Source organism: Mya arenaria, chromosome 13, assembly GCF_026914265.1.
Source record: "Mya arenaria isolate MELC-2E11 chromosome 13, ASM2691426v1".
In the NCBI taxonomy this organism is placed as follows: Eukaryota; Metazoa; Mollusca; class Bivalvia; order Myida; family Myidae; genus Mya; species Mya arenaria.
This window is the reverse complement of record NC_069134.1, coordinates 10,603,468-10,626,253: the sequence shown is the minus strand read 5'-3', so window position 1 is coordinate 10,626,253 and position 22,786 is coordinate 10,603,468. Positions and strand designations below refer to the sequence as shown.

The window sequence follows — 22,786 nt, the reverse complement described above, 5'->3', positions numbered from 1 at the left end:
TGGGTATAATTTTGGCCTAGTGGGGGCAAATATGCCGTGTGGGTAAATCTAGCTGTATTAATAGCCTATAGGAGAAAATGAATAATTGTAGACTTCTGTTATAGTACTAGAATATATTATCCAATACTGTAAGGTGATAAAGCTGCAACTGCACATAAAGTTTACCATGATCAGCTGGAATATCTGCTGCTGTAAAGGTAATTTGAAGATTTAAGTAAAGTATCACATGTTACATACCATAGATAATGTTGAACTTTTTTTATCATTTAATGACATCTTCCTTGTTTGAGTGTTTACATTTTCATCATGACTCAGAAAAATAAGCTGAGCCATTAATCATTGTTATATCTCAATCAGGACCTTTACGGATTTTCTCTAAAACAAATCTTCAATGAACTTAAACTCCCCCCCCCCCCCCCCCGAGCTTACAGAAGTAAAGCTCTTAAATGAATGTGTTTAAAAAGACTTGCTGTAAGATTATAACATATCATTTTTAATCTTTATTGTGCGATTTATTGTCAACATAATAATTAATGAACATTTACTAAACTAAGATATGAGGAATAAGGAAAAAAAAAACTTGACAACATATATGCAATTACAAGAATGATTTTTAACACTTAAGATCAGTAATAAGGATGTCAATTAAAGAACCTCTTGACTGTCTACAAACTCTTTTGAAAAATCAAATCTCTATCAGGAAGAAAAATGCAATAAACTGGTGTCAGGCTGACAACCTAGTGAAAACTTCAAATTTAACTTCATGTGTAAGCCTATAACATATTCTTAACATCAAGTTTAAATGACATTCTGAGAGAAATTACTGCTCATGAAAAACACTACTTCAAATTCTCTTTACATTATAAGCACATGCTTTGCTATGTAAAAAAGGCTTGATAGCTGCAGCCTTGTTTTTGGTACTTTGCGGCAGGTTTTATGATGGCTGTTACTGGAAAATCGTTAAAGATTTTCACATGAAACTTGGTAAAGATGTTAACAATACATGCTTTAGTATGCTCAGTATGGCTATATTGTACAATCAGGTATGCTCCTTCATCCATTGAAAAAACAAAAGCAGCGCAGGTCTGTTGTTTTAAAGTTGAAAACTGGGCATTTATCAACAAATATTACTTATAAGCCCTGCTATACATGTGCATATTGTTTCTGGGAACATGTGTACCAATTTGCATTCTTCAACAATTTTGCATTATGATCAAGGTTAAAGCTTTTGCATGCAAATGACGAAAATGACACCAATGCTTTGACATCACCTCAACTATTTGCTTCCAAAAGCTAACAAGCTTAAAATAGCAGTTTTACTGATTCACCCATTATGACAATACCATATAAACAGTGCAGGTTTGGAAAACAAAGAATGACCACGGCTGTAACTCCTCACTGATCCATCAAATGCATTTTTTAAATCAAAGGATAGCCTAAAATTACGCCCAAAAGTAATGGCTCAGTGAAAAAAGAACTGTTGAAACTGCCATTTCAAAGCTGCTGCTGTAGGGGTAGTAAAAATTTAGCGCCTCTAAGATGCAAAATGCATTGCAATTGTGCTTTTTTACAGATTGATCAGCATGCTTCATTAAGTTTTTCAGACAATAGTTTAATTGCCAAAAACAGTGGTCAAACACAATTTGACATCAACAGTAAAAGCAACAAAATGTTTAAATATTCAGAGTTCTGTCGAAGAAAACAAGACTATAACTTTAACCTTAGTTCCTCCAGAAAATTTCCTTGATAATGTAATAAATCTTATTGTTATTTAGAAGCTATAAACTATCATCACTGCATAGTCAGAATGGTCAGATGACATGGTATCCTTTTTCTCACCTTTGTTGGGTGATTCTGGGAGCCCAGGGAAGCCAGCATCAGACCATCTCATCTCATCATCCTCCGACAATGGCACTCTGAAGACGAAAATAAAACATCTATTGGGGAACAATGGCAACCCAGAGATGGACTTCATGTCCTTTATATGAAACAGTGGTCATCATTTAGTAATGAAATTTAATTTTGATCAATGTTTGATACTTACCATGACATAAATAGTTTGTGTTTCTAAAATATATAAGCTCTGTTATGCTGGGCACAAAATCAGACTCTATAACAATTTTTTTTCCTTCTCTATGTACCCAATAACAACGTAACAAAATGTAACTTCACAATTATTTAATCCGGAGTTATGGAACTTGATGCACATGTGTATATTGTCACAGGTAACGATGTGTATGAAGTGTTCTGTGATTACCTTGGCCGTTTATTGAGTTATGGTCAAGTTACCGTTGGCATTATTTTGTCAGACTACCCAGAGGCATATTTGACAATTACAACAGCAAGAGTTATGGGCCTTGCACACACTCGTGTCACATGTGTTCAAAGTCTTTCATTTGATTATCTTGCAACTTTATTTAGTTATGTTTTGCATGGCATGGACACATGCAAGGCTGTTACAAAAACTCAACTTTTTTATTTGAAAAACAGGCAAGCATGAAATGAATGACAACTAGTTTAATGATAGGTTCACTCAATTATTACAATAATGTTCAATTGATTTATTTCATTGTAGTTTAATTGCTTTGCTTCTTAAGCAGCTTAAACTTTTACTATCTTATAAATAGAAGACCACAGCATTAACTTCCACTTATGTTAATAAGGAGAAGATTATGAAGATATGACTGTATGATTTAGCATTTGAAAGATATGTGTATATGTGAATATGATTACAAAAACTGTACTATTTCTATCACAGGTATAAATGCATGTATACATAAATATTCACTGCTACCTATGCAAACCTAGTCACAAAAATATGGAATACAAATGAAACACGCTGATTAACTATAAATAACTATAAATTAACAATGATAAAACACATTCTTATCATCAGGCCTAAAAAAAAAAATGTCTGTTTCCTGTAACCCGACCGTAATTTTTTACCGCCGACCGTAATTTTTGTATGCCCCAAAATTCGAAAAGTCAGATATTTAGCGATCTCTGGCCTGTGGTGACAACGATAATTTAGTCGTGTCCGAAAGCATTTCCAGTTTGACAAGTTCAAACAATGTCAAAAAGCTAATTGGCTGTGACATTAAACTGCAGGGCTTTCAATTGACCCGAGCTCCCAGGTTTTGACGCACAAAAATCGTAAATGACCCGAAATCGACGCATCATACATTTTTAGTATGCTTCAGTTTTGACCCGGGAGAATTTCGGTGTGAGAGTCGGTATCATCTGATAGGAGCCTCAATGCATGATCTGAATGTTTGTTTAACCCACAAGAGCAATTAACATCCGAAGTGACAAGTGATTATCGATGTGGAATCTGATCGGTTACCGTGTCAATTAGCAGCACTAAAACTCAATGACGTAATATTAACTCCGCCCATTATGCAAATTAACGGATACCTTTCGCTTTTTCGCTTAGTTCGATGGTTTTGAATATTGTGCATATTGGAATTTGACAAGGATGCATTGGGTTACGTCATAACGAACATGCATTAACTAAATAACACGTTCGTCAGAGTCAAAACATATTTGACTCTGGGAATTTTTAATCACCCAAGTCAAGTCAAGAAAAGGAAATAAGACAAGGTATTCTATTAAAAGTTATATTGATTATTTTTCATCGTGCTTGAGATTTTTACAGAATGAAGAGTGGATCTAATACAGCAGATCTTTATAAAACACTGGAAATTGTTATTTTTTTTAAGTTATGGAAACTATTTAATGAAGGTACTGTATGTGTACTAGTTTTGCTGTTTTACTGTTTAAAAAAAAAAATGGTATTAATTTTTGATCAGTCAGCCTAAGCTTATTGATACGGATTCTAGTCTATTCAAACCTATTCTAGTCCAATCTATCATTTTATAAAGTACTGATTTATATTATTACCCTTAAAGCGTAAAGCACGACTTTATCAGGCCTTTGTGACCAGTTTAGACCAATCAGGGTCTACACTCTACGCTGCTGAGTCAGTAGGTAAGGTTTAAGTGTCCACGCAGTGAACAGCGTAGACCATGGGTCTACACTGGTCCCAAAGATCTGTACAATTCTGACAGCGCTCTAAGAGTTAAATGGTTTAGTCATTGATTCTAGTCATTTATCATTCGAAGTATTGATTTATATATGTTTTGTGGAGATTTTTGCCATGTTCATGTTGTAACAGCGGTTTGATGCTAGTCAGATTTTATAGTCTAGTTCTGATTCTTACCATGTCTAGCCAAGTGTTTATCTTATAATAGTTGCCATGTACATTTAATTGTAATACAACTTGATATTATTACACAGTCTATTTTAAAATAGTTTGTGCAATAATATCATGTTTTATTACTACAAAATGTATGCATTTTGAAAGTTTTGTTTAAAACATTTGCCAAAAATATATTGTCTATAGTTATTTGATTCACTCTTTCACTGGGTTATATTTGCAAAGTCTAAAGATGAACTGCTTCCCTGGTGAACATACTGACAATGCTCAAAATTGCACATAATGTTGCCACCACTGGGAGTCGAACCCAGGTCTTCAAAAGGATGCATTCTACAACTGAAATACATGTACAATGGCTGTGAAGCTAGCAGTTTTAGCTTATTTAAGGCAGAAAGTTTGACTCAATATATCACACTGAATTCTTTTTAAAATAATTCACCTTAAATGAACATGATTATTGGATCATTCTGACATTTTAAAAAAAAAATCCCTACCTACCGACCCATCTTTTTTTCAGCATGTTACAGGAAACAGACATCTTTTTTTTTTAGGCCTCATTCAAGTCTTGAAGTTATCTAATCATAAATCTACCATAACAAATTGGCACCAACTGTGCAATTTGGGCAATATTTAAAAATGCAAACTCAAATAGGTCAAATATGCACTGGGTAATAAGGACAAGCAGGCTCATAAGCATTTTGGATGGGTAAGAATACTATTATGTTAAGCTTGTTGGCTTGTCACTGGATCTGACTAATGCACCTAGAACACAAAATCAGAGAAAAGTGCTTGTTTAAGAAATTTTGCCCTTCAAGTTGTGTGCTTTATATTTGCTCTTGTTATTATTAGTGTATGATATATTGGAGTTCATTCTGTTAAATCAATGAACATGCCAGGGACCCTTTTTTGCCCGAAAATTGAGGTTAACCTCAAATAACTGAATATTTTGTAATGAAATTTCAAAGTCAGAAAAATCTACCGAAAATTCAGTATTATAACATTAATAATGTATAACTGATTTAAGAACAGTTTAATGTTCTAAACAAATTTCATCCACTTTAGAAAATTGTAATTATTTTAAAAAAATCTTTAAAAAAATGTTCCCGATATATATCAATATATTTTTCTATAAAATTAAAAAATGTTGTTCTGTTGAAAGAGTATTCTTGAGTGAAATATTTTCTATTTTATTCAGTGGGAAAATTCATAATTTCCCGCTGGAAGAAATATGGCGCAATGTGGTGAAATTTTTATGATACTAATAAATTGCTCAATTCAGAGAAAAATATTAGTTTTCCTATTTTGAAACTTCATTTAAAATCAAATATATATTTGTATGAAAAACAATCATAATGGATGTGTTTAAAACAAGGGTTTTTACCAGGTGGGTGAATAATTGGTATAGGCAAAGTGGTCCCTAACCAGTAGACATAATATCACATGCACTTATTTTTAAAAAAAGAAATCTTATGCGGTATTTGAGCATTACATGCATATCGATGGCCTCACTTCAAGTGCAAAAGCTACATTTTTTCTGTTTCGGAATTTTTACATCACTAAAATCATAAATGCAAGCTGCATCTAACAGCAAAATGCCGAGTAAATAGTCCAATGAGAAAATGGTGTTGTATCATGTGATCAAAACGTCAAGCAATGATTGGAAATCTTACAGAGAAGCAAAAATGCTGAACCTTCATAACTTGTATTTTACTACAAAAATTGTAACTTCGGCATTTTGTAAAAAAAATGTGTGATCAAATGACCAAGATTAAATACTAAAAACATTGCTACTGAAAACATGAGATTTTTTAGCTTTGACATTTGGAAGTGAGGCCATCGATATAGATGCAGTCTTTCAATTCAGGTATAGAACATTTTACAGGAACAAGTGCATGTCAAGGTTACACATCACTATTGCTCTTCAATGCTGCCATACTTACATAGGAAGTACTTTTTTGGAAACAGAATTACGAGGCTTTGCTTTGGGGCGATGGCCCCTGCAATGTTACACCAACATTCAAGATGAGCAGGATAAAAAGGTATATACGTACAGTATTTATAATGCATTATAGTTATAAAAAGAAAAGAAAGATGCAACTTATAACACATAGTTTACACTAAATAAGGCAAAAAGTTGAACATCAGCTAGGAGTTGAAACCATACAAATAGAAAATACATAGAAAACTGTAAGAGAGCAAATCTGTAAAATAAATATTTTTTCAATCAAAAAAGATAAAACAAGTAAAAACAAAACATAATTGTAAACAAAATGGCCCTATATTGCTCACCTCATTAAACCTTTAATGCTGCTCTTGACATTTCTATAATTAAAGGGCAATTACTCTCGGGTGTCTACAGCAATTTAACTAGTTATAAATCTTGTCAGAGACAGGATGGTTATCAAACTTGTCCAACATATAATGCTCATATATATCCTGAAAAAACTTGGTGATGATTGGACAAAGGCTTCTAAAGTTTTTGATCGGCCAACATACCAGAGGCCGCCCGCCCAAACAACGGTCCACCCTCCCATGCGCCGCTTCTCATTTTTTAAAAGGGCATAAAAACACATAAAAAATATATATTTGTTTAAAAGAAACAAAGGGCCATAACCCTTACAACATTTCAGTTGGGCTTGTCACAAAAGAGCACATTGATACTGTGAATAAGTTCATGAAGTTTGAAGATGATATCTTCACTGATCGTTAAACAATAAAATAATAAAAACAAACATAATCATTAAATAATGATATTAAACATGAGTGCCAACTATCACAAAATACACCTGTCCTAATTCCAGGACACCAAGTTTGGTGATAAGTGCACAACTCGAAATTGTTATCTATCTTTGAAATTTGTTTCAATCAATTGCTTCCAGCAGTTTTCGTGTAAGTGCCTCAACAAAAGATGCATTACAAACAAGAGGGCGAAGATGGCCCTATATCACTCACCTGAGTAAAACTTTAATGGTGTTCTAGACATTTTTATAATTAAAGGACAATAACTCTCGGGTGACAACAGAGATTTAGCTAGTTATTGAACTTGTCTGAAATATTATGCCCATTAACTTTCTGACTGAAAAGGCTTCTAAAGTTATTGAGTGGACAACATACTGGACGCTGCCCACCTGCTCGCCCGCCCGCCCATCTGCCTGTACGCTGCAGGTAAAACTATATAATACATTTGTTAATACTGAGGTTTATACAAAAAAGATATACATAATTTTCATAAATGAAACCTAAGGACTATTTCTGTGAAACTATTTTTAATTCAGGCCAATGGATTAAAGAGAAGATTTTCAAAGTTTTCCAAATAGACATATTCTGAAAAGCAGCCCTGCCCCCAGTCAGCAACTTTTTTACGAGTCAATATGGGGTGAAGGAATTTGATACAGGGTCACCTAAAGAACATTTCTGAGAAACTATTTTGAAATCTGGCGAGTGGTTTCTGAGAAAAAGATTTTCCAAGTTTTTCCTTTTAGTTGACAAGGCAATTAGAGTTCTGCATGGAACCACTTTAAATATAGAAATCTGGAAGAGGACCGCCCAAGAGTATTTCTGTGAAGTTTGGTCTAAATTTTCCAGTGGTTTGAAGGAAAATGTTGATGATGGATGGACGACATTCCACGGAGGACAATGGACAATCACTCTATCATAATGGTGAGCTTAACTTGCAGCAAATTGTTAAAAACTTGGATAAGTTGTCCACACATTATCTTCCGGCCAGTTTTAACATTTAACTGATTTGATTGGTTGAAAGTAAGAATTGGAAACATATTGGCCAATCAATAATTTTTTTGCTAACTTTAACCAATCAAAGAATTAATAAGTTTGATACAATTTGCTGCAGGTGGAAAAATATGTAAGAGACATTTGATCTGTTTTGTCTTGTCTACATTACAGGATTTTACCAGAGAGTATTAAGTACTGACATGAGAGAGACCGCCCTGGAGGAGACAGGCTTCACTACGTTCCCACAGTCGTCATACATCTCCTCAACCTCTGTCCAACCATGGTCCTTGATGTTCATGTCTGAAACGTAGCACATACAGTGTAATTATGTTTTTTTTTTCGTAATAGGCAAATATCAAAGACAATTCTGTAATTGCATGTCTGAACTTAATCTATGCAAAGTAGCAATGGGTAGATGGACATGATACATTATTCTTAAAAGTCTGCGATGATTAAAGCCGCTTTCAAAACAGAGAAAAGAACAAATGGGCTTAATTTAGCTTGGGTAAAATCAGCTAGAAAACCATGGGTTTTTGCATTTTTAAAAATAGTTTCAGGATTAGGAATACTAAGAAGTAATTTGATATTAAGATGTAATAAAATCCTTTAAAATTTGAATTACAGAAAGGGGAAACTACCAAATATTTAACAATGAAATTCTAGTAGGTTATTATACTGCACAGTTTCATTATAAATTATACCACACAGTCACCATTTTATTGGCTATAGGCCGAAAGTCATAAATTAAAAGGAAGTCAACAAGTTTAAAATCTGAGCCCTGTTATAGTATTTATGTGGCAACAGTAGAAAGTATCTTCAATGTAGTTCAGGCAATATGAAGTTACTCTTTTCTGAACTGCAGAAGCATGTTTAAAACTTTAAGACACAACTGCTTCTGATATCAATGGTATATTTTATAACAACCATATGCACATGAATCCCTAACTAAAAGTTTCAGTATGCTTGATACAAAACTTAACACCATGCTGACAATTTTCAAAATAATATTTACAATTCCAACTTTATCATGGCATTTATCAGCTGAATCAATCTCACTTTTCAGCAGAGCAATTTTTCAAATCTGAGATATGTTTTTACTTATCACATCAATTCCACCAACCAAGATGGCTTATCAGTTGTACCAAACATTTATTTAACATCATTACGAAAAATGCAAGCACCCACTTGTTCATTAACACAGGTATGATGCATGTACTTCGTAATGGGGAATGATATGATACTTTGTAATGGGGATAATACTTTGTAACAAGGTGATTCATTGTTATGGGAATGATGCTTTGTGATGAGGAGAAGTCTTCCTAACCTGATATAATACTTTGTAACAGGGATGATTCTTTGTAACAGGGATGATTCTTTATAAGGGATGATTCTTTGTAACAGGGATAAATCTTTAAAACGGGATAATTCTTTGTAACGGGATGATTCTTTGTAACAGGGATGATTCTTTGTAACAGGGATGATTCTTTGTGATGATTCTTTGTAACAGGGATGATTCTTTGTAACAGGAATGATTATTGTAACGGGATGATTCTTTGTAACAGGGATAATTCTTTGTAACAGGGATGATTCTTTGTAACAGGGATGATTCTTTGTGATGATTCTTTGTAACAGGAATGATTCTTTGTAACAGAGATGAATCTTTGTAACAGGGATGATTCTTTGTAACAGGGATGATTCTTTGTAATGGGGATGATTCTTTGTAACAGGGATGATTCTTTGTAACAGAGATGAATCTTTGTAACAGGGATGATTCTTTGTATTGATTCTTTGTAATGGGGATGATTCTTTGTAATGGGGATGATTCTTTGTGATGATTCTTTGTGATGGGGATGATTCTATGTGATGATTCTTTGTAAAGGGGATGAATCTTTGTAACGGGAAAGATTCTTTGTAACAGGGAAAAAGTTTGATGACTGGTTTATGCTTTTAACTTTAAAATTTATTATTTACAATTTATTTTCTCTAATCAATCTAACACTTTGAAAGAAAGGCCAATACAACTCAAAATTCATAATTATCAGTATCCAAGCCTTGTAAACAAATAATGAAATTAGGTCAGAGCAAGTCAATACCTAAACAATAAAACTGTCTATCAAATGACCCTAAACCAGGAAGTTTCAAGTTAGGATATGAGCAATTTATAAACAGAGTTTACAAAATGTTGAAAAGTTTAACAAATTGAGAACTTCCCCTCTTTAAACTCCGCTTTCTTTTGGTGAGATTATATTATAATATAGTGCACTTATTTTTAGCAGCTACTAATTAATGGGCCACTTTCATTCAGAACTAAATAGATTGACAATATACATACTGAAGCAAATCAAGTGCACTTAATCCGCATATTCAAGCAAATGTTGGACTAATGCAGACACATCTTCATTATATCAACTTAAATATGTACAATGCATAAGTAACAACGCAGTTGTTGAGAATTTTGTACTCAATTTCTGCATTTCTGAGCCACTGTATATAGCTGTCCGTTCAATCAGCTATTATCGTTCTTCTCTGTTTTTTTACAGATAACTCTCATCAGCATTAAAGTGATCTACATTAAGGGCTTTAATCATTTATGACTGACCGATTCAATAATTGCTCTTTTTGATGAAACCATTTATGTATAATATATTTACAGTTGAACACCGTTAATCCGAAATCGTACGGACCCAACAAAAGATTTCAGAATAGCGATATTTCGGATTAACAATTTCCAGAAATGACAGCGTTCATGAATGAAAGATGATGTGAAATACTAAGTCGTGAAGATTGCAATGTCGGTTACACGTTACCAATACGATACATTCGGTTTGAGTGATCTTTCGTATACAAAAATATTTGTTGATTTATTGTTTAATAAAAGACAAATAATTTGTTATTATACTTATTTATTAAAACAACATAAAACATTTAAAACAAAATGAAAGCACATGTATGCATTTCGGAACATACCAAGGATTGATTGGTAGCGGGTCATTGAGCAATGTGGCAATCGAATGTAATGAGAACATTATCGAATGATATTCAGGTGGTGGAGGGGGGGGGGGGGGGGGGGGGGGGAGCATATTCAGGTTGTGTTAACCAGCAATTATATACACATTACATCACCCAATTGAATTGCTCATTTTCTGACATCAATGTTTCGGATTAAAGATTAAAAATTTAGTTAAACAAAGAAGGAGTAAAATTGGGACCGAAAAATAATTTGAATAAGAGATAATTTCGGATAAACAGTGTTCGGAATAGCGATGTTCAACTGTATAACAAGTTTCTTTGAAGAACCCTATCTGGTTTCATTACTACTAAGTGAGTACTTCACACTGATAAAGTGATTTGTTAAATTGCAAAACTTAATAATGTGCAGAGTATCAACCTAAGATATAATAATTTATACATGAACAAAACTTATACTGGCCTGTCAAACTTGAAACTTTATTTCTATCAATCTATGTCGTTCAGCTAGATTTGAGGAAAGATATATAATCAAACTTGAGTCAGCCTCCTGGATAGAAAGCAGAATTGGTATCCGAAGACTGTCCCTGGTGTGACTCAAACCCACAACCACTTGCGTACTGCCAAACCACTCTCACTCTCGCAGGACTCGAACCCACAACCTCTTGCATACCGCTAGACCACTCTCACACTGGTGGAACTCAAACCCACAACCTCTTGCATACCGCTAGACCACTCTCACTCTGGTGTGACTCAAACCCACAACCTCTTGCATACCGCTAGACCACTATGACCCTGGTGTGACTCAAACCCACAACCTCTTGCATACTGCTAGACCACTCTCATTCTGGTGTGACTCAAACCCACAACCTCTTGCATACCGCTAGACCACTATGACCCTGATGTGACTCAAACCCACAACCTCTTGCATACCTCTAGACCACTCTCACTCTTGCAGGACTCAAACCCACAACCTCTTGCATACCTCTAAACCACTCTTACTCTTGCAGGACTCAAACCCACAACCACTTGTATACCGCTAGACCACTATCACCCCCGTGGGACTCAAACCCACAACCACTTGCATACCACTAGATCACTCTTACCCTCTTGGACTCAAACCCACAACTTCTTGCATTCCACTAGACCACTCTCACCCTGGTGTGACTCAAAACCACAACCACTTGCATACCGCTAGACCACTCTCACTCTTGCAGGACTCAAAACCACAACCTCTTGCATACATCTAGACCACTATCACCCCCGTGGGACTCAAACCTACAACCACTTGCATACCGCTAGATCACTCTTACCCTGGTGGGACTCAAACCCACAACCTCTTGCATACCGCTAGATCACTCTTACCCTGGTGAGACTCAAACCCACAACCACTTGCATACCGCTAGACCACTCTCACCCTGGTGGGACTCAAACCCACAACCTCTTGCATACCTCTAGACCACTCTTACCCTGGTGGGACTCAAACCCACAACCACTTGCATACCGCTAGATCACTCTTACCCTGGTGGGACTCAAACCTACAACCACTTGCATACCGCTAGATCACTCTTACCCTGGTGGGACTCAAACCCACAACCTCTTGCATACATCTAGACCACTATCACCCGCGTGGGACTCAAACCTACAACCACTTGCATACCACTAGATCACTCTTACCCTGGTGGGACTCAAACCCACAACCTCTTGCATTCCACTAGACCACTCTCACCCTGGTGTGACTCAAACCCACAACCTCTTGCATACATCTAGACCACTATCACCCCCGTGGGACTCAAACCTACAACCACTTGCATACCGCTAGATCACTCTCACCCTGGTGGGACTCAAACCTACAACCTCTTGCATACCGCTAGACCACTCTCACCCTGGTGGGACTCAAACCCACAACCTCTTGCATACCGCTAGACCACTCTCACCCTGGTGGGACTCAAACCTACAACCTCTTGCATACTGCTAGATCACTCTTACCCTGGTGGGACTCAAACCCACAACCTCTTGCATACATCTAGACCACTATCACCCCCGTGGGACTCAAACCTACAACCTCTTGCATACCACTAGATCACTCTTACCCTGGTGGGACTCAAACCTACAACCTCTTGCATACATCTAGACCACTCTCACCCTGGTGTGACTCAAACCCACAACCTCTTGCATACATCTAGACCACTATCACCCCCGTGGGACTCAAACCTACAACCACTTGCATACCGCTAGATCACTCTTACCCTGGTGGGACTCAAACCCACAACCTCTTGCATACCGCTAGATCACTCTTACCCTGGTGAGACTCAAACCCACAACCACTTGCATACCGCTAGACCACTCTCACCCTGGTGGGACTCAAACCCACAACCTCTTGCATACCTCTAGACCACTCTTACCCTGGTGGGACTCAAACCCACAACCACTTGCATACCGCTAGATCACTCTTACCCTGGTGGGACTCAAACCTACAACCACTTGCATACCGCTAGATCACTCTTACCCTGGTGGGACTCAAACCCACAACCTCTTGCATTCCACTAGACCACTCTCACCCTGGTGTGACTCAAACCCACAACCTCTTGCATACATCTAGACCACTATCACCCCCGTGGGACTCAAACCTACAACCACTTGCATACCGCTAGATCACTATCACCCCCGTGGGACTCAAACCTACAACCTCTTGCATACATCTAGACCACTCTCACCCTGGTGTGACTCAAACCCACAACCTCTTGCATTCCACTAGACCACTCTCACCCTGGTGTGACTCAAACCCACAACCTCTTGCATACCTCTAGACCACTATCACCCCCGTGGGACTCAAACCTACAACCACTTGCATACCACTAGATCACTCTTACCCTGGTGGGACTCAAACCTACAACCACTTGCATACCGCTAGATCACTCTTACCCTGGTGGGACTCAAACCTACAACCACTTGCATACTGCTAGATCACTCTTACCCTGGTGGGACTCAAACCCACAACCACTTGCATACCGCTAGATCACTCTTACCCTGGTGGGACTCAAACCTACAACCACTTGCATACCGCTAGATCACTCTTACCCTGGTGGGACTCAAACCCACAACCTCTTGCATACATCTAGACCACTATCACCCCCGTGGGACTCAAACCTACAACCACTTGCATACCACTAGATCACTCTTACCCTGGTGGGACTCAAACCCACAACCTCTTGCATTCCACTAGACCACTCTCACCCTGGTGTGACTCAAACCCACAACCTCTTGCATACCGCTAAACCACTCTCACCCTGGTGGGACTCAAACCCACAACCTCTTGCATTCCACTAGACCACTCTCACCCTGGTGTGAATCAAAACCACAACCACTTGCATACCGCTAAACAACTCTCACCCTGGTGAGACTCAAACCCACAACCTCTTGCATACCTCTAGACCACTCTCACCCTGGTGGGACTCAAACCCACAACCTCTTGCATACCTCTAGACCACTCTCAACCTGGTGTGACTCAAAACCACAACCTCTTGCATACCTCTAGACCACTCTCACACTGGTGTGACTCAAACCCACAACCTCTTGCATACCGCTAGACCACTCACACTTATTGGGACTGAAACCCACAACCTCTTGCATACCGCTAGACCACTTTCACACTGGTGGGACTCAAACCCACAACCTCTTGCATGCTGCTAGACCACTCACACTCATTGGGACTTAAAACCACAACCACTTGCATACCTCTAGACCTCTCTCACCCTGGTGGGACTCAAAACCACAACCACTTGCATACCTCTAGACCTCTCTCACCCTGGTGGGACTCAAACCCACAACCTCTTGCATAACGCTAGACCACTCACACTCATTGGGACTTAAAACCACAACCACTTGCATACCTCTAGACCTCTCTCTCCCTGGTGGGACTCAAACCCACAACCTCTTGCATACCGCTAGACCACTCACACTCATTGGGACTCAAACCCACAACCACTTGCATACCTCTAGACCTCTCTCACCCTGGTGGGACTCAAACCCACAACCTCTTGCATACCTCTAGACCACTCTCACCCTAGTGGGACTCAAACCCACAACCTCTTGCATACCGCTAGACCACTCTCACCCTGGTGGGACTCAAACCCACAACCTCTTGCATACTGCTAGACCACTCTCACCCTGGTGAGACTCAAACCCACAACCTCTTGCATACCGCTAGACCACTCACACTCATTGGGACTCAAACCCACAACCACTTGCATACCGCTAGATCACTCTTACCCTGGTGAGACTCAAACCCACAACCACTTGCATACCTCTACACCACTCTCACACTGGTGGGACTCAAACCCACAACCTCTTGCATACTGCTAGACCACTCTCATCCTGGTGAGACTCAAACCCACAACCTCTTGCATACCGCTAGACCACTCACACTCATTGGGACTTAAAACCACAACCACTTGCATACCTCTAGACCACTCTCACCCTGGTGGGACTCAAACCCACAACCTATTGCATACCGCTAGACCACTCTCACACTGGTGGAACTCAAACCCACAACCTCTTGCATAACGCTAGACCACTCACACTCATTGGGACTTAAAACCACAACCACTTGCATACCTCTAGACCACTCTCACCCTGGTGGGACTCAAACCCACAACCTCTTGCATACCGCTAGACCACTCTCACACTGGTGTGACTCAAACCCACAACCTCTTGCATACCGCTAGACCACTCACACTCATTGGGACTTAAAACCACAACCACTTGCATACCTCTAGACCACTCTCACCCTGGTGGGACTCAAACCCACAACCTCTTGCATACCGCTAGACCACTCTCACACTGGTGGGACTCAAACCCATAACCTCTTGCATACCGCTAGGCCACTCTCACCCTGGTGAGACTCAAACCCACAACCTCTTGCATACCGCTAGACCACTCACACTCATTGGGACTTAAAACCACAACCACTTGCATACCGCTAGACCACTCTCACCCTGGTGGGACTCAAACCCACAACCACTTGCATACCGCTAGACCACTCTCACACTGGTGTGACTCAAACCCACAACCTCTTGCATACCTCTAGACCACTCTCACCCTGGTGGGACTTAAAACCACAACCACTTGCATACCTCTAGACCACTCTCACCCTGGTGGGACTCAAACCCACAACCACTTGCATACCTCTAGACCACTCTCACCCTGGTGGGACTCAAACCCACAACCTCTTGCATACCTCTAGACCACTCTCACCCTGGTGGGACTCAAACCCACAACCACTTGCATACCGCTAGACCACTCTCGCCCTGGTGGACTCAAACCCATAACCTCTATTGAGAGACACACAACCACACTGCTAGAGCACACACACCCTGGTAGGATTTGACCTCACAACTTCTTGTGAGAGGCAGACACCTATACTGCTTACTTCACCTTTTAACTTTATTAGTGTTCAAACTCATGCCCCTGCCAATGGGATTGCCAGAAACATTTAGAAAAGCTTTGACAGCCAAAAATCAATTCAGAATATTAAAAAAATCATTTTTTTAGGTAGTTAGTTGGTTTTAAGTTGGTTATTTTGGAGTTTGGGTTATCTCTGGCATGTATTTAGGCTCAACACTTGAAAGTGAGTGTATATTTTGGGTCTCTTAAGCAATTGGGTGGGCGCACGGCCTACTGGTTTACTGGCTATTTGTTTAGAAAACCAAATATAAACACTAACTATTACAAAGTGGACACAGTTACATATTTTTCCATGCATGTGAAGAAACTGAAGTCACATAAAAGCAATGCACAGTTCATGTGAATTTTTTTGTCTCTTGTTTCAGTAAAAGTCTTTACTCCTAAGGTGTAAGCTGAAATGTTTAAGGATTACTGTCTACAGGAATCTGGATTCTGGCTAAGTTGTTCAAGTACCATTTTCTCACTGTCTTACAACTCATGATAACTTAATCAACAAGGGATACAGAGCTCTCTGGCATGTTTTGAGAGACTGTGCCTTTCTCATCATAATCAGACCATGGAGAACTATGTGGGAATCATTCATTTCTATGACACGTGCATGAAATGAAAATTCTAGAAGCAGGTTTGATGATAGGGCTAATAGAAAACACAGAATTTATTCAAGATACATGGTTAAAATAGCAATTCAAAAAATCTTGGACATTAAATCCCAGGCTTAGTGTTAGATGGTCGTAACTGACAGTATAGAAATAGAAGACATTACAACAGTCTTGCGCTAAGCCCTCGAAATGAATTAGTGAGGATTTTACAACAAGTATCACAGCAAATAGCAATAAGACAATCATAATTATATTATATGACTATGAGAACAAGGCATTTGTTATTCTTTGGTTTAATTCCTTTAAAAAAGACAAACAAGATATAGTGCATCTAGTTGTGAGCTTTTGCATAACAAATCATAGATTAGGAGAGTATTGTTGTAAATAAGAGACCAAGTAATCAGATTCAATTGACAATCCCGCCCTGATCAAAATACTTAATTGTACATTTCCTTTTTAAATTAGGACAAGTGGCCTTCAAAACTTCAAACAAAATTACATGAATCATAAACCTGACATAAAATCAACAGGAATCAAAGAACAGCTACAACCCTAACTAAAACAAAGTCAAAAGCCCTAATTCCACAATAACTTTATTTATGATATATACATTGTTACAGTTTTCCTTTAAACAAATTGTATGTTTTCCACTTGGAAAGGCAAAAGGAAATCAATGGATACATTGTAGGATAGAAGGATGATAAGATGGAATGTTTTCATCATTAGTGATTTTATATACACTCAACAGGAAGCAGTACCTGACGGCAAGATAAAGCTGGTATCAAACCTAAACTATCTCAGAATCTCAGGACCCCATCCATGCACTTTTAATTTATGTAATGGCATGACATTGTGCTATTATCAATAGTATATACCGGTAAATATATATATGTATATCAATTGTGATATTCATGTCAGGCTCAAATTGTTTCTGAATGAGTTTGACGTTCAAGGAATAAGAGTTTCTGCAATTCGCAGTCATAACACAGTGCTGCAGATTGCAATAACATGATAATTCCAGAAATCATTTAATAACATAAAACTTTAAGCACATTTCATGTATAAAATCAATCAGAAATTTATTGTTTATGTAAACCCCTGACCAGTAAAAAAACCCAAAAAATATTGGAGTATAATTCTCCAACATGTACATTACAAACATGATAGGAAACGTGAAATTAACTTTGAGAAAAGCCCTATGAAACTAAAATATAACCCAGCTTGACCTAGTCTGGTACTTTCTTATCCTAGAACTCATTACTCTGACACACAGTGAACCAGGTGACCTTGAATTCAATCACCATGCCTGGATGGGTCTGAGATAAGGAATCTATATAGCTTTCTTATGCTGGAAACATCTGCACTCTTCATTGTGATCTTGGAACAGAAATGTGTCTGTTTATTACAATAATGATACCCCAAATTGTAAACTTGGGCCAAAGCCACACTAAATTTCTATCAATATAAAGAGTCTTCAGCAAGTCAAAACAATAAAAAAGAGTTTCCGGGATAAAATAATTTGGTAGCCTTTCATTTGTTTCAATAAATTTTACTGATAACTTGAGAAAATATCTATAAATATTGGCCTCATATATAGTTTCATTTTGTATGGACATATTTTATATATACACAGGGGCGGACACAGGAATTAACGTTAGAGAGGGCGTAACTTAGGTGTTCAACCTTCAGAAATGGGCCCCTTCCAAAATTTATATGGTTTCAAATGTTAGTAAGGGAGTCTGGAGGTACTCTCCCATAAATTTTTAACAGTTCATGTTATAAATGGTGGATTTTAAGCACATTTATTACTTTTTTTCTCTCAAATATTGACAAAAGTAAACTCAGACGAATCCCCCCTCTCCAAATCCACTACTCTAGTGTATACATACAATTAACTTGCTTTATGAACACTGAAGAAGTCTTAAAATTACATTGAGTGCTTGTAAATGTTCATGATTAAATGAGTTATAATTTATTTAGCAAAAATTAAAGACAAGTGTTTATGACATAATGGTCTATCAAAATATAAATAAATATACTTCCTTACCCATGCTTTTGACAGACTGCTCGAAGTGTGTAATCATGTCGGCCAGGTCGATTTCCTCTTCCAGCTTGCTGGGTTTCTCAGGAGCTGGGCCAAAGTCATCAGAACTCGTCAACTCTGCTCTATGGAATTTTTTACCATCAATATTTCGAATCACAGATTTGTGTAAAGAATGTCTTGACTGTTTAGATTTCTTGTCATTTAACCTTAAGGCTACTTCATCTTTAATTTCACTTGGTTTGTGTCCAATGAAAGGTTTGTTTCTATTTACTGGTTTTAGGTGTGCCTTTAGGTCCATTGGTGACACTACTGGACCATTGGCAGCCCCGAACAGGTTAACTCCGCGAGGTGAATGTGGGCTGGAATGATTTGGGGTGTCTTTTTCAAAAGAGGAACCTGTCAAAACCGATGGCTTTTTTGCAATATCCTGAATACTATCTGGTTTATTGTGTTTAAAACCAAACTGTCTAGGTCCTGCAGCATTAGGATTGTTGTTTTGGTCACTAGCTTTAAATTTTGGGGCTACAGGTGGATTCATCCCTGGCTTTGGTTTGTCAGCAGGGGTAGGAGTTCCCTTGTTCTGGAATGCTGCTAAACGATCCTCAACAATACTGCGGCGTTTAGGACCACCTTGTTCTTCACTAGACTTCTCCCTGTTTGTGACACTGTTTGGTATTGCACCATTGACAGCATTGTTAGCTGTTTTGGCTGGGCTGGCTGTTTGAGCACCACCTCCTGCTAAATTGAGCCCAGGACCTCCTCCCCATTTAGGAGCAACTGCTGGTTTTGATGTCACGGTAGGTTTCAGACAAACAGCTGGCTTAAAGCCAGAGGCCTCAAACTTAGCCATTAGCTCCTTGGCAGACATTGGTGCTACAGTCTTTGAACTTTCTGCACTGCAGTCATCATATATTTCCTCGTCCTGCAACATGTATATTAATGTTATATGCTTACATGTGTATAAAAACCAATTGATATCAGACTCAATGTTTTAGGAAGTTATCAAGAAAGTCTAATCAAGATGCACCTATTCACAAGATAATTCTATAAGATTATAAAAAGAATGTCTGTAACAACATATGGAAAGAAGTATTCTTATTCCAAAGAAATACATTAATGTTCAAACAAAAAAAGAACTAGGGTAAGCAAATAACGTTGTTAACACATAACTGCCAGAACAATCATGATGCTAAAAAAATAAAGATTAAGAAAAAAAAGATGTGATGCAAAAAAAATCAAACTGTTAGCTATATGAAATGATTATGTAGACACTGTCATGTACTATACATGTAATTAGCATTGCTTTTATAAATTTCAAATCTCAATTGGTCCGGTTCCGTCAACTATCACTGTAAAGCTATAAAAATAGGGATGTCTCACATTCTCTTGTTGTTTTTTCATATTATCTTTAAAACCGTTTTTAAGCTGTAATGGTACTTAATTGCAATTTAAATTTAACAGTTTGTAAATCCATATAATGATCAGCGGCATTATGGTGTATAGCAATCTTTTAGGACTGATTTTAACAGTACTTAATGGATAGCTGCAAGCACATTATTTGTTTATTAACATGTGTTAAGACCAATGACAATATTGTAGCAAGTTTTATTTGAATGGTTGGACATTTTCCATTTAAAACTTAAGAGAAAATTGTGCTAAAGGCTCACTTACTGACATTTTTCCTGAACTTGTTGAATTAATATTGTTTATTATATGACGACTCATGACAGATCCAAAATATATATATTCATTTATAACATGCATCATACATGATCACTGAAAGAGAGCAGGATTGCAAGGTATTGAGAAAATAAAAAAACAACTTATACTTTTGCAGTATCTGTACCAGTAGATACAGCAATATTCCATCTACATTAGTCCTCTCATCACTCATTGAGTATGGTTTGATATGATTGTATAGTTATTGACTATTTACAAAAGTTTAAGCATTTTGCATTGGATAGAAATAGACATTTAAAAAATCACCAACATATTAGTAAAAGTAGGAAATACTATAAACTATTCTATTTTTTTTAAAATATTTTCTAAGCATATAAAACCATGGACCTATAAACAATGGATTGGCAACTCTCATCGGTGTTAATGCAATAATCTCAAACTCGCGCGTGCAACGGGATTTCATTCTGAGATCTTACCGTGTGGTCATTTTCGAGACATCCGACATTGGCCGAATATATACATGTAGGAAAACATTAATTAAAATTGACTCAAATGCGCAGTACTTTCATTTCAGTTGATAATAGTCAAATTGAATCTGATTAAAATCACAGTTATTAATTATGATTAAATCTATGACAAACAAGGCATTATTAGCAGAGTTGGCGGAAATAACCGAAGATCGCCGTTAAAGCTGCACTCTCACAGATTGAGCGTTTTGACAACTTTTTTATTTTTTGCCTTGGAACGAGCCAATTTTTGTGAGAATCCATGTAAACCAGTTATATAAGACTGCTGACAAAAAATAGATCACAGATTTTTATATTTAACTTCAAAAATTGATATTTTATACATTTTTCTTAAACCGTTAGTAAACAGTTAATTTATGCCATAAATAATTTTCGAATGGAAATATGAACATCTGCAATCTGATCTTTTGTCAGCAGTCTTTTATCATTGGTTTGCAGATATTTACGCCAAAAAATGCTCTTTCCAAGACAAAAAATAATAAAGTTGTAAATATGGTTAATCTGTGAGAGTGCAGCTTTAATCACCGATCGGAGATTCGGCGGAATTTTCTGATATTTGCCGAGTGCGCGCTAAGGATTGTGGGTAAATTATTATTTCTTATTGTTTCACTGATATGGGGCAGTTGCCAATCCATGGTTTATAGGTCCGTGATAAAACCATCTCATTCTAAGCTGCAAAGCAACAAACCCAGTGATATATACAACATTTACTGATTTAGCATTCTAAAACACACACGACAGAAAACACTTACATCAGCCATGGTGATTTATTGTTACAACCGTCTAATGGTCATAATTCTATCAATCAAGACCTGTCAACATTAATGAACAATACATGCTATTACTATAAAATGACTGTCAGTTCATGGGTTTTTGTACAATTATATGTTTTATTGTCACTGACTAAGACATTCATTTTGTTAATGTTGTTGTATTGTTTTAAAACTCAAATAAACTACATTTAAAACACCGAATAAACAAAAAATATATAAATAGAAATTAAATACATAAATAGAAATTAAAACTTAATTTTGTTCATTAAAAAATATGACAATTAACTAATAACCAAAAAAATAAAAAATATCTACAAATCATAAATGAAGATGAAAAAATAAACTTACAACTTACAGTAACAATCACCACAACTTTTGTAACTTGAACACTTCCTCATAGATCAATCCAGGAAGTAAATGCACTATTCACGGGTAATCAAAGAATCAAGTCAAAACGTCTAGATGAGTATGGTTCGGCGCAGATATGACTACAAATAAATAATAATAATAATAATAATAATAATAATAATAATAATAATAATAATAATAATAATAATTTTATTTAAAGAAGGCAACACATTTAGACGTATGCATCATATTATGAAGAAACATAACCCACGTCTTATTTTCAATGTGGCCTTCTGAAAGAACATATATACACAGACCCAAAAAAGGAAATAAAATGATACTAAAAGAGGTGATGCAAATCATAATCAAACACATATCAGTACCGAAAAAAATACAAATTGTTCAACAGTATCATTGCTTTTTTGTCATCATGA

The 22,786-nt window shown here is 37.1% G+C and overlaps 1 protein-coding gene across 12 annotated transcripts in view; it reads right to left on the bottom strand.

Annotated features, from left to right (window-relative positions):
- LOC128213684 (FYN-binding protein 1-like) overlaps positions 1-22,453 on the bottom strand; it is a 50,576-nt gene extending 28,123 nt beyond the window's left edge. For 4 of the 12 annotated variants that reach the window (XM_052919674.1, XM_052919678.1, XM_052919680.1 and 1 more), the window contains exons 1-7: positions 22,360-22,453; positions 21,984-22,043; positions 19,028-19,946; positions 8,149-8,248; positions 6,157-6,213; positions 1,840-1,916; positions 166-189 (exon numbers count right to left, since the gene is read on the bottom strand). In XM_052919674.1, the coding sequence (XP_052775634.1) occupies positions 166-189; positions 1,840-1,916; positions 6,157-6,213; positions 8,149-8,248; positions 19,028-19,946; positions 21,984-21,992 (1,186 nt within the window). In that variant the 5' untranslated portion in view covers positions 21,993-22,043; positions 22,360-22,453. Of the gene's footprint in view, positions 1-165; positions 190-1,839; positions 1,917-6,156; positions 6,214-6,505; positions 6,539-8,148; positions 8,249-19,027; positions 19,947-21,983; positions 22,044-22,352 lie in introns of all 12 variants that reach the window. The other 8 variants (XM_052919677.1, XM_052919675.1, XM_052919681.1 and 5 more) reach the window with 8 other exon arrangements.
- Between the last annotated feature and the right edge of the window lie 333 nt (positions 22,454-22,786).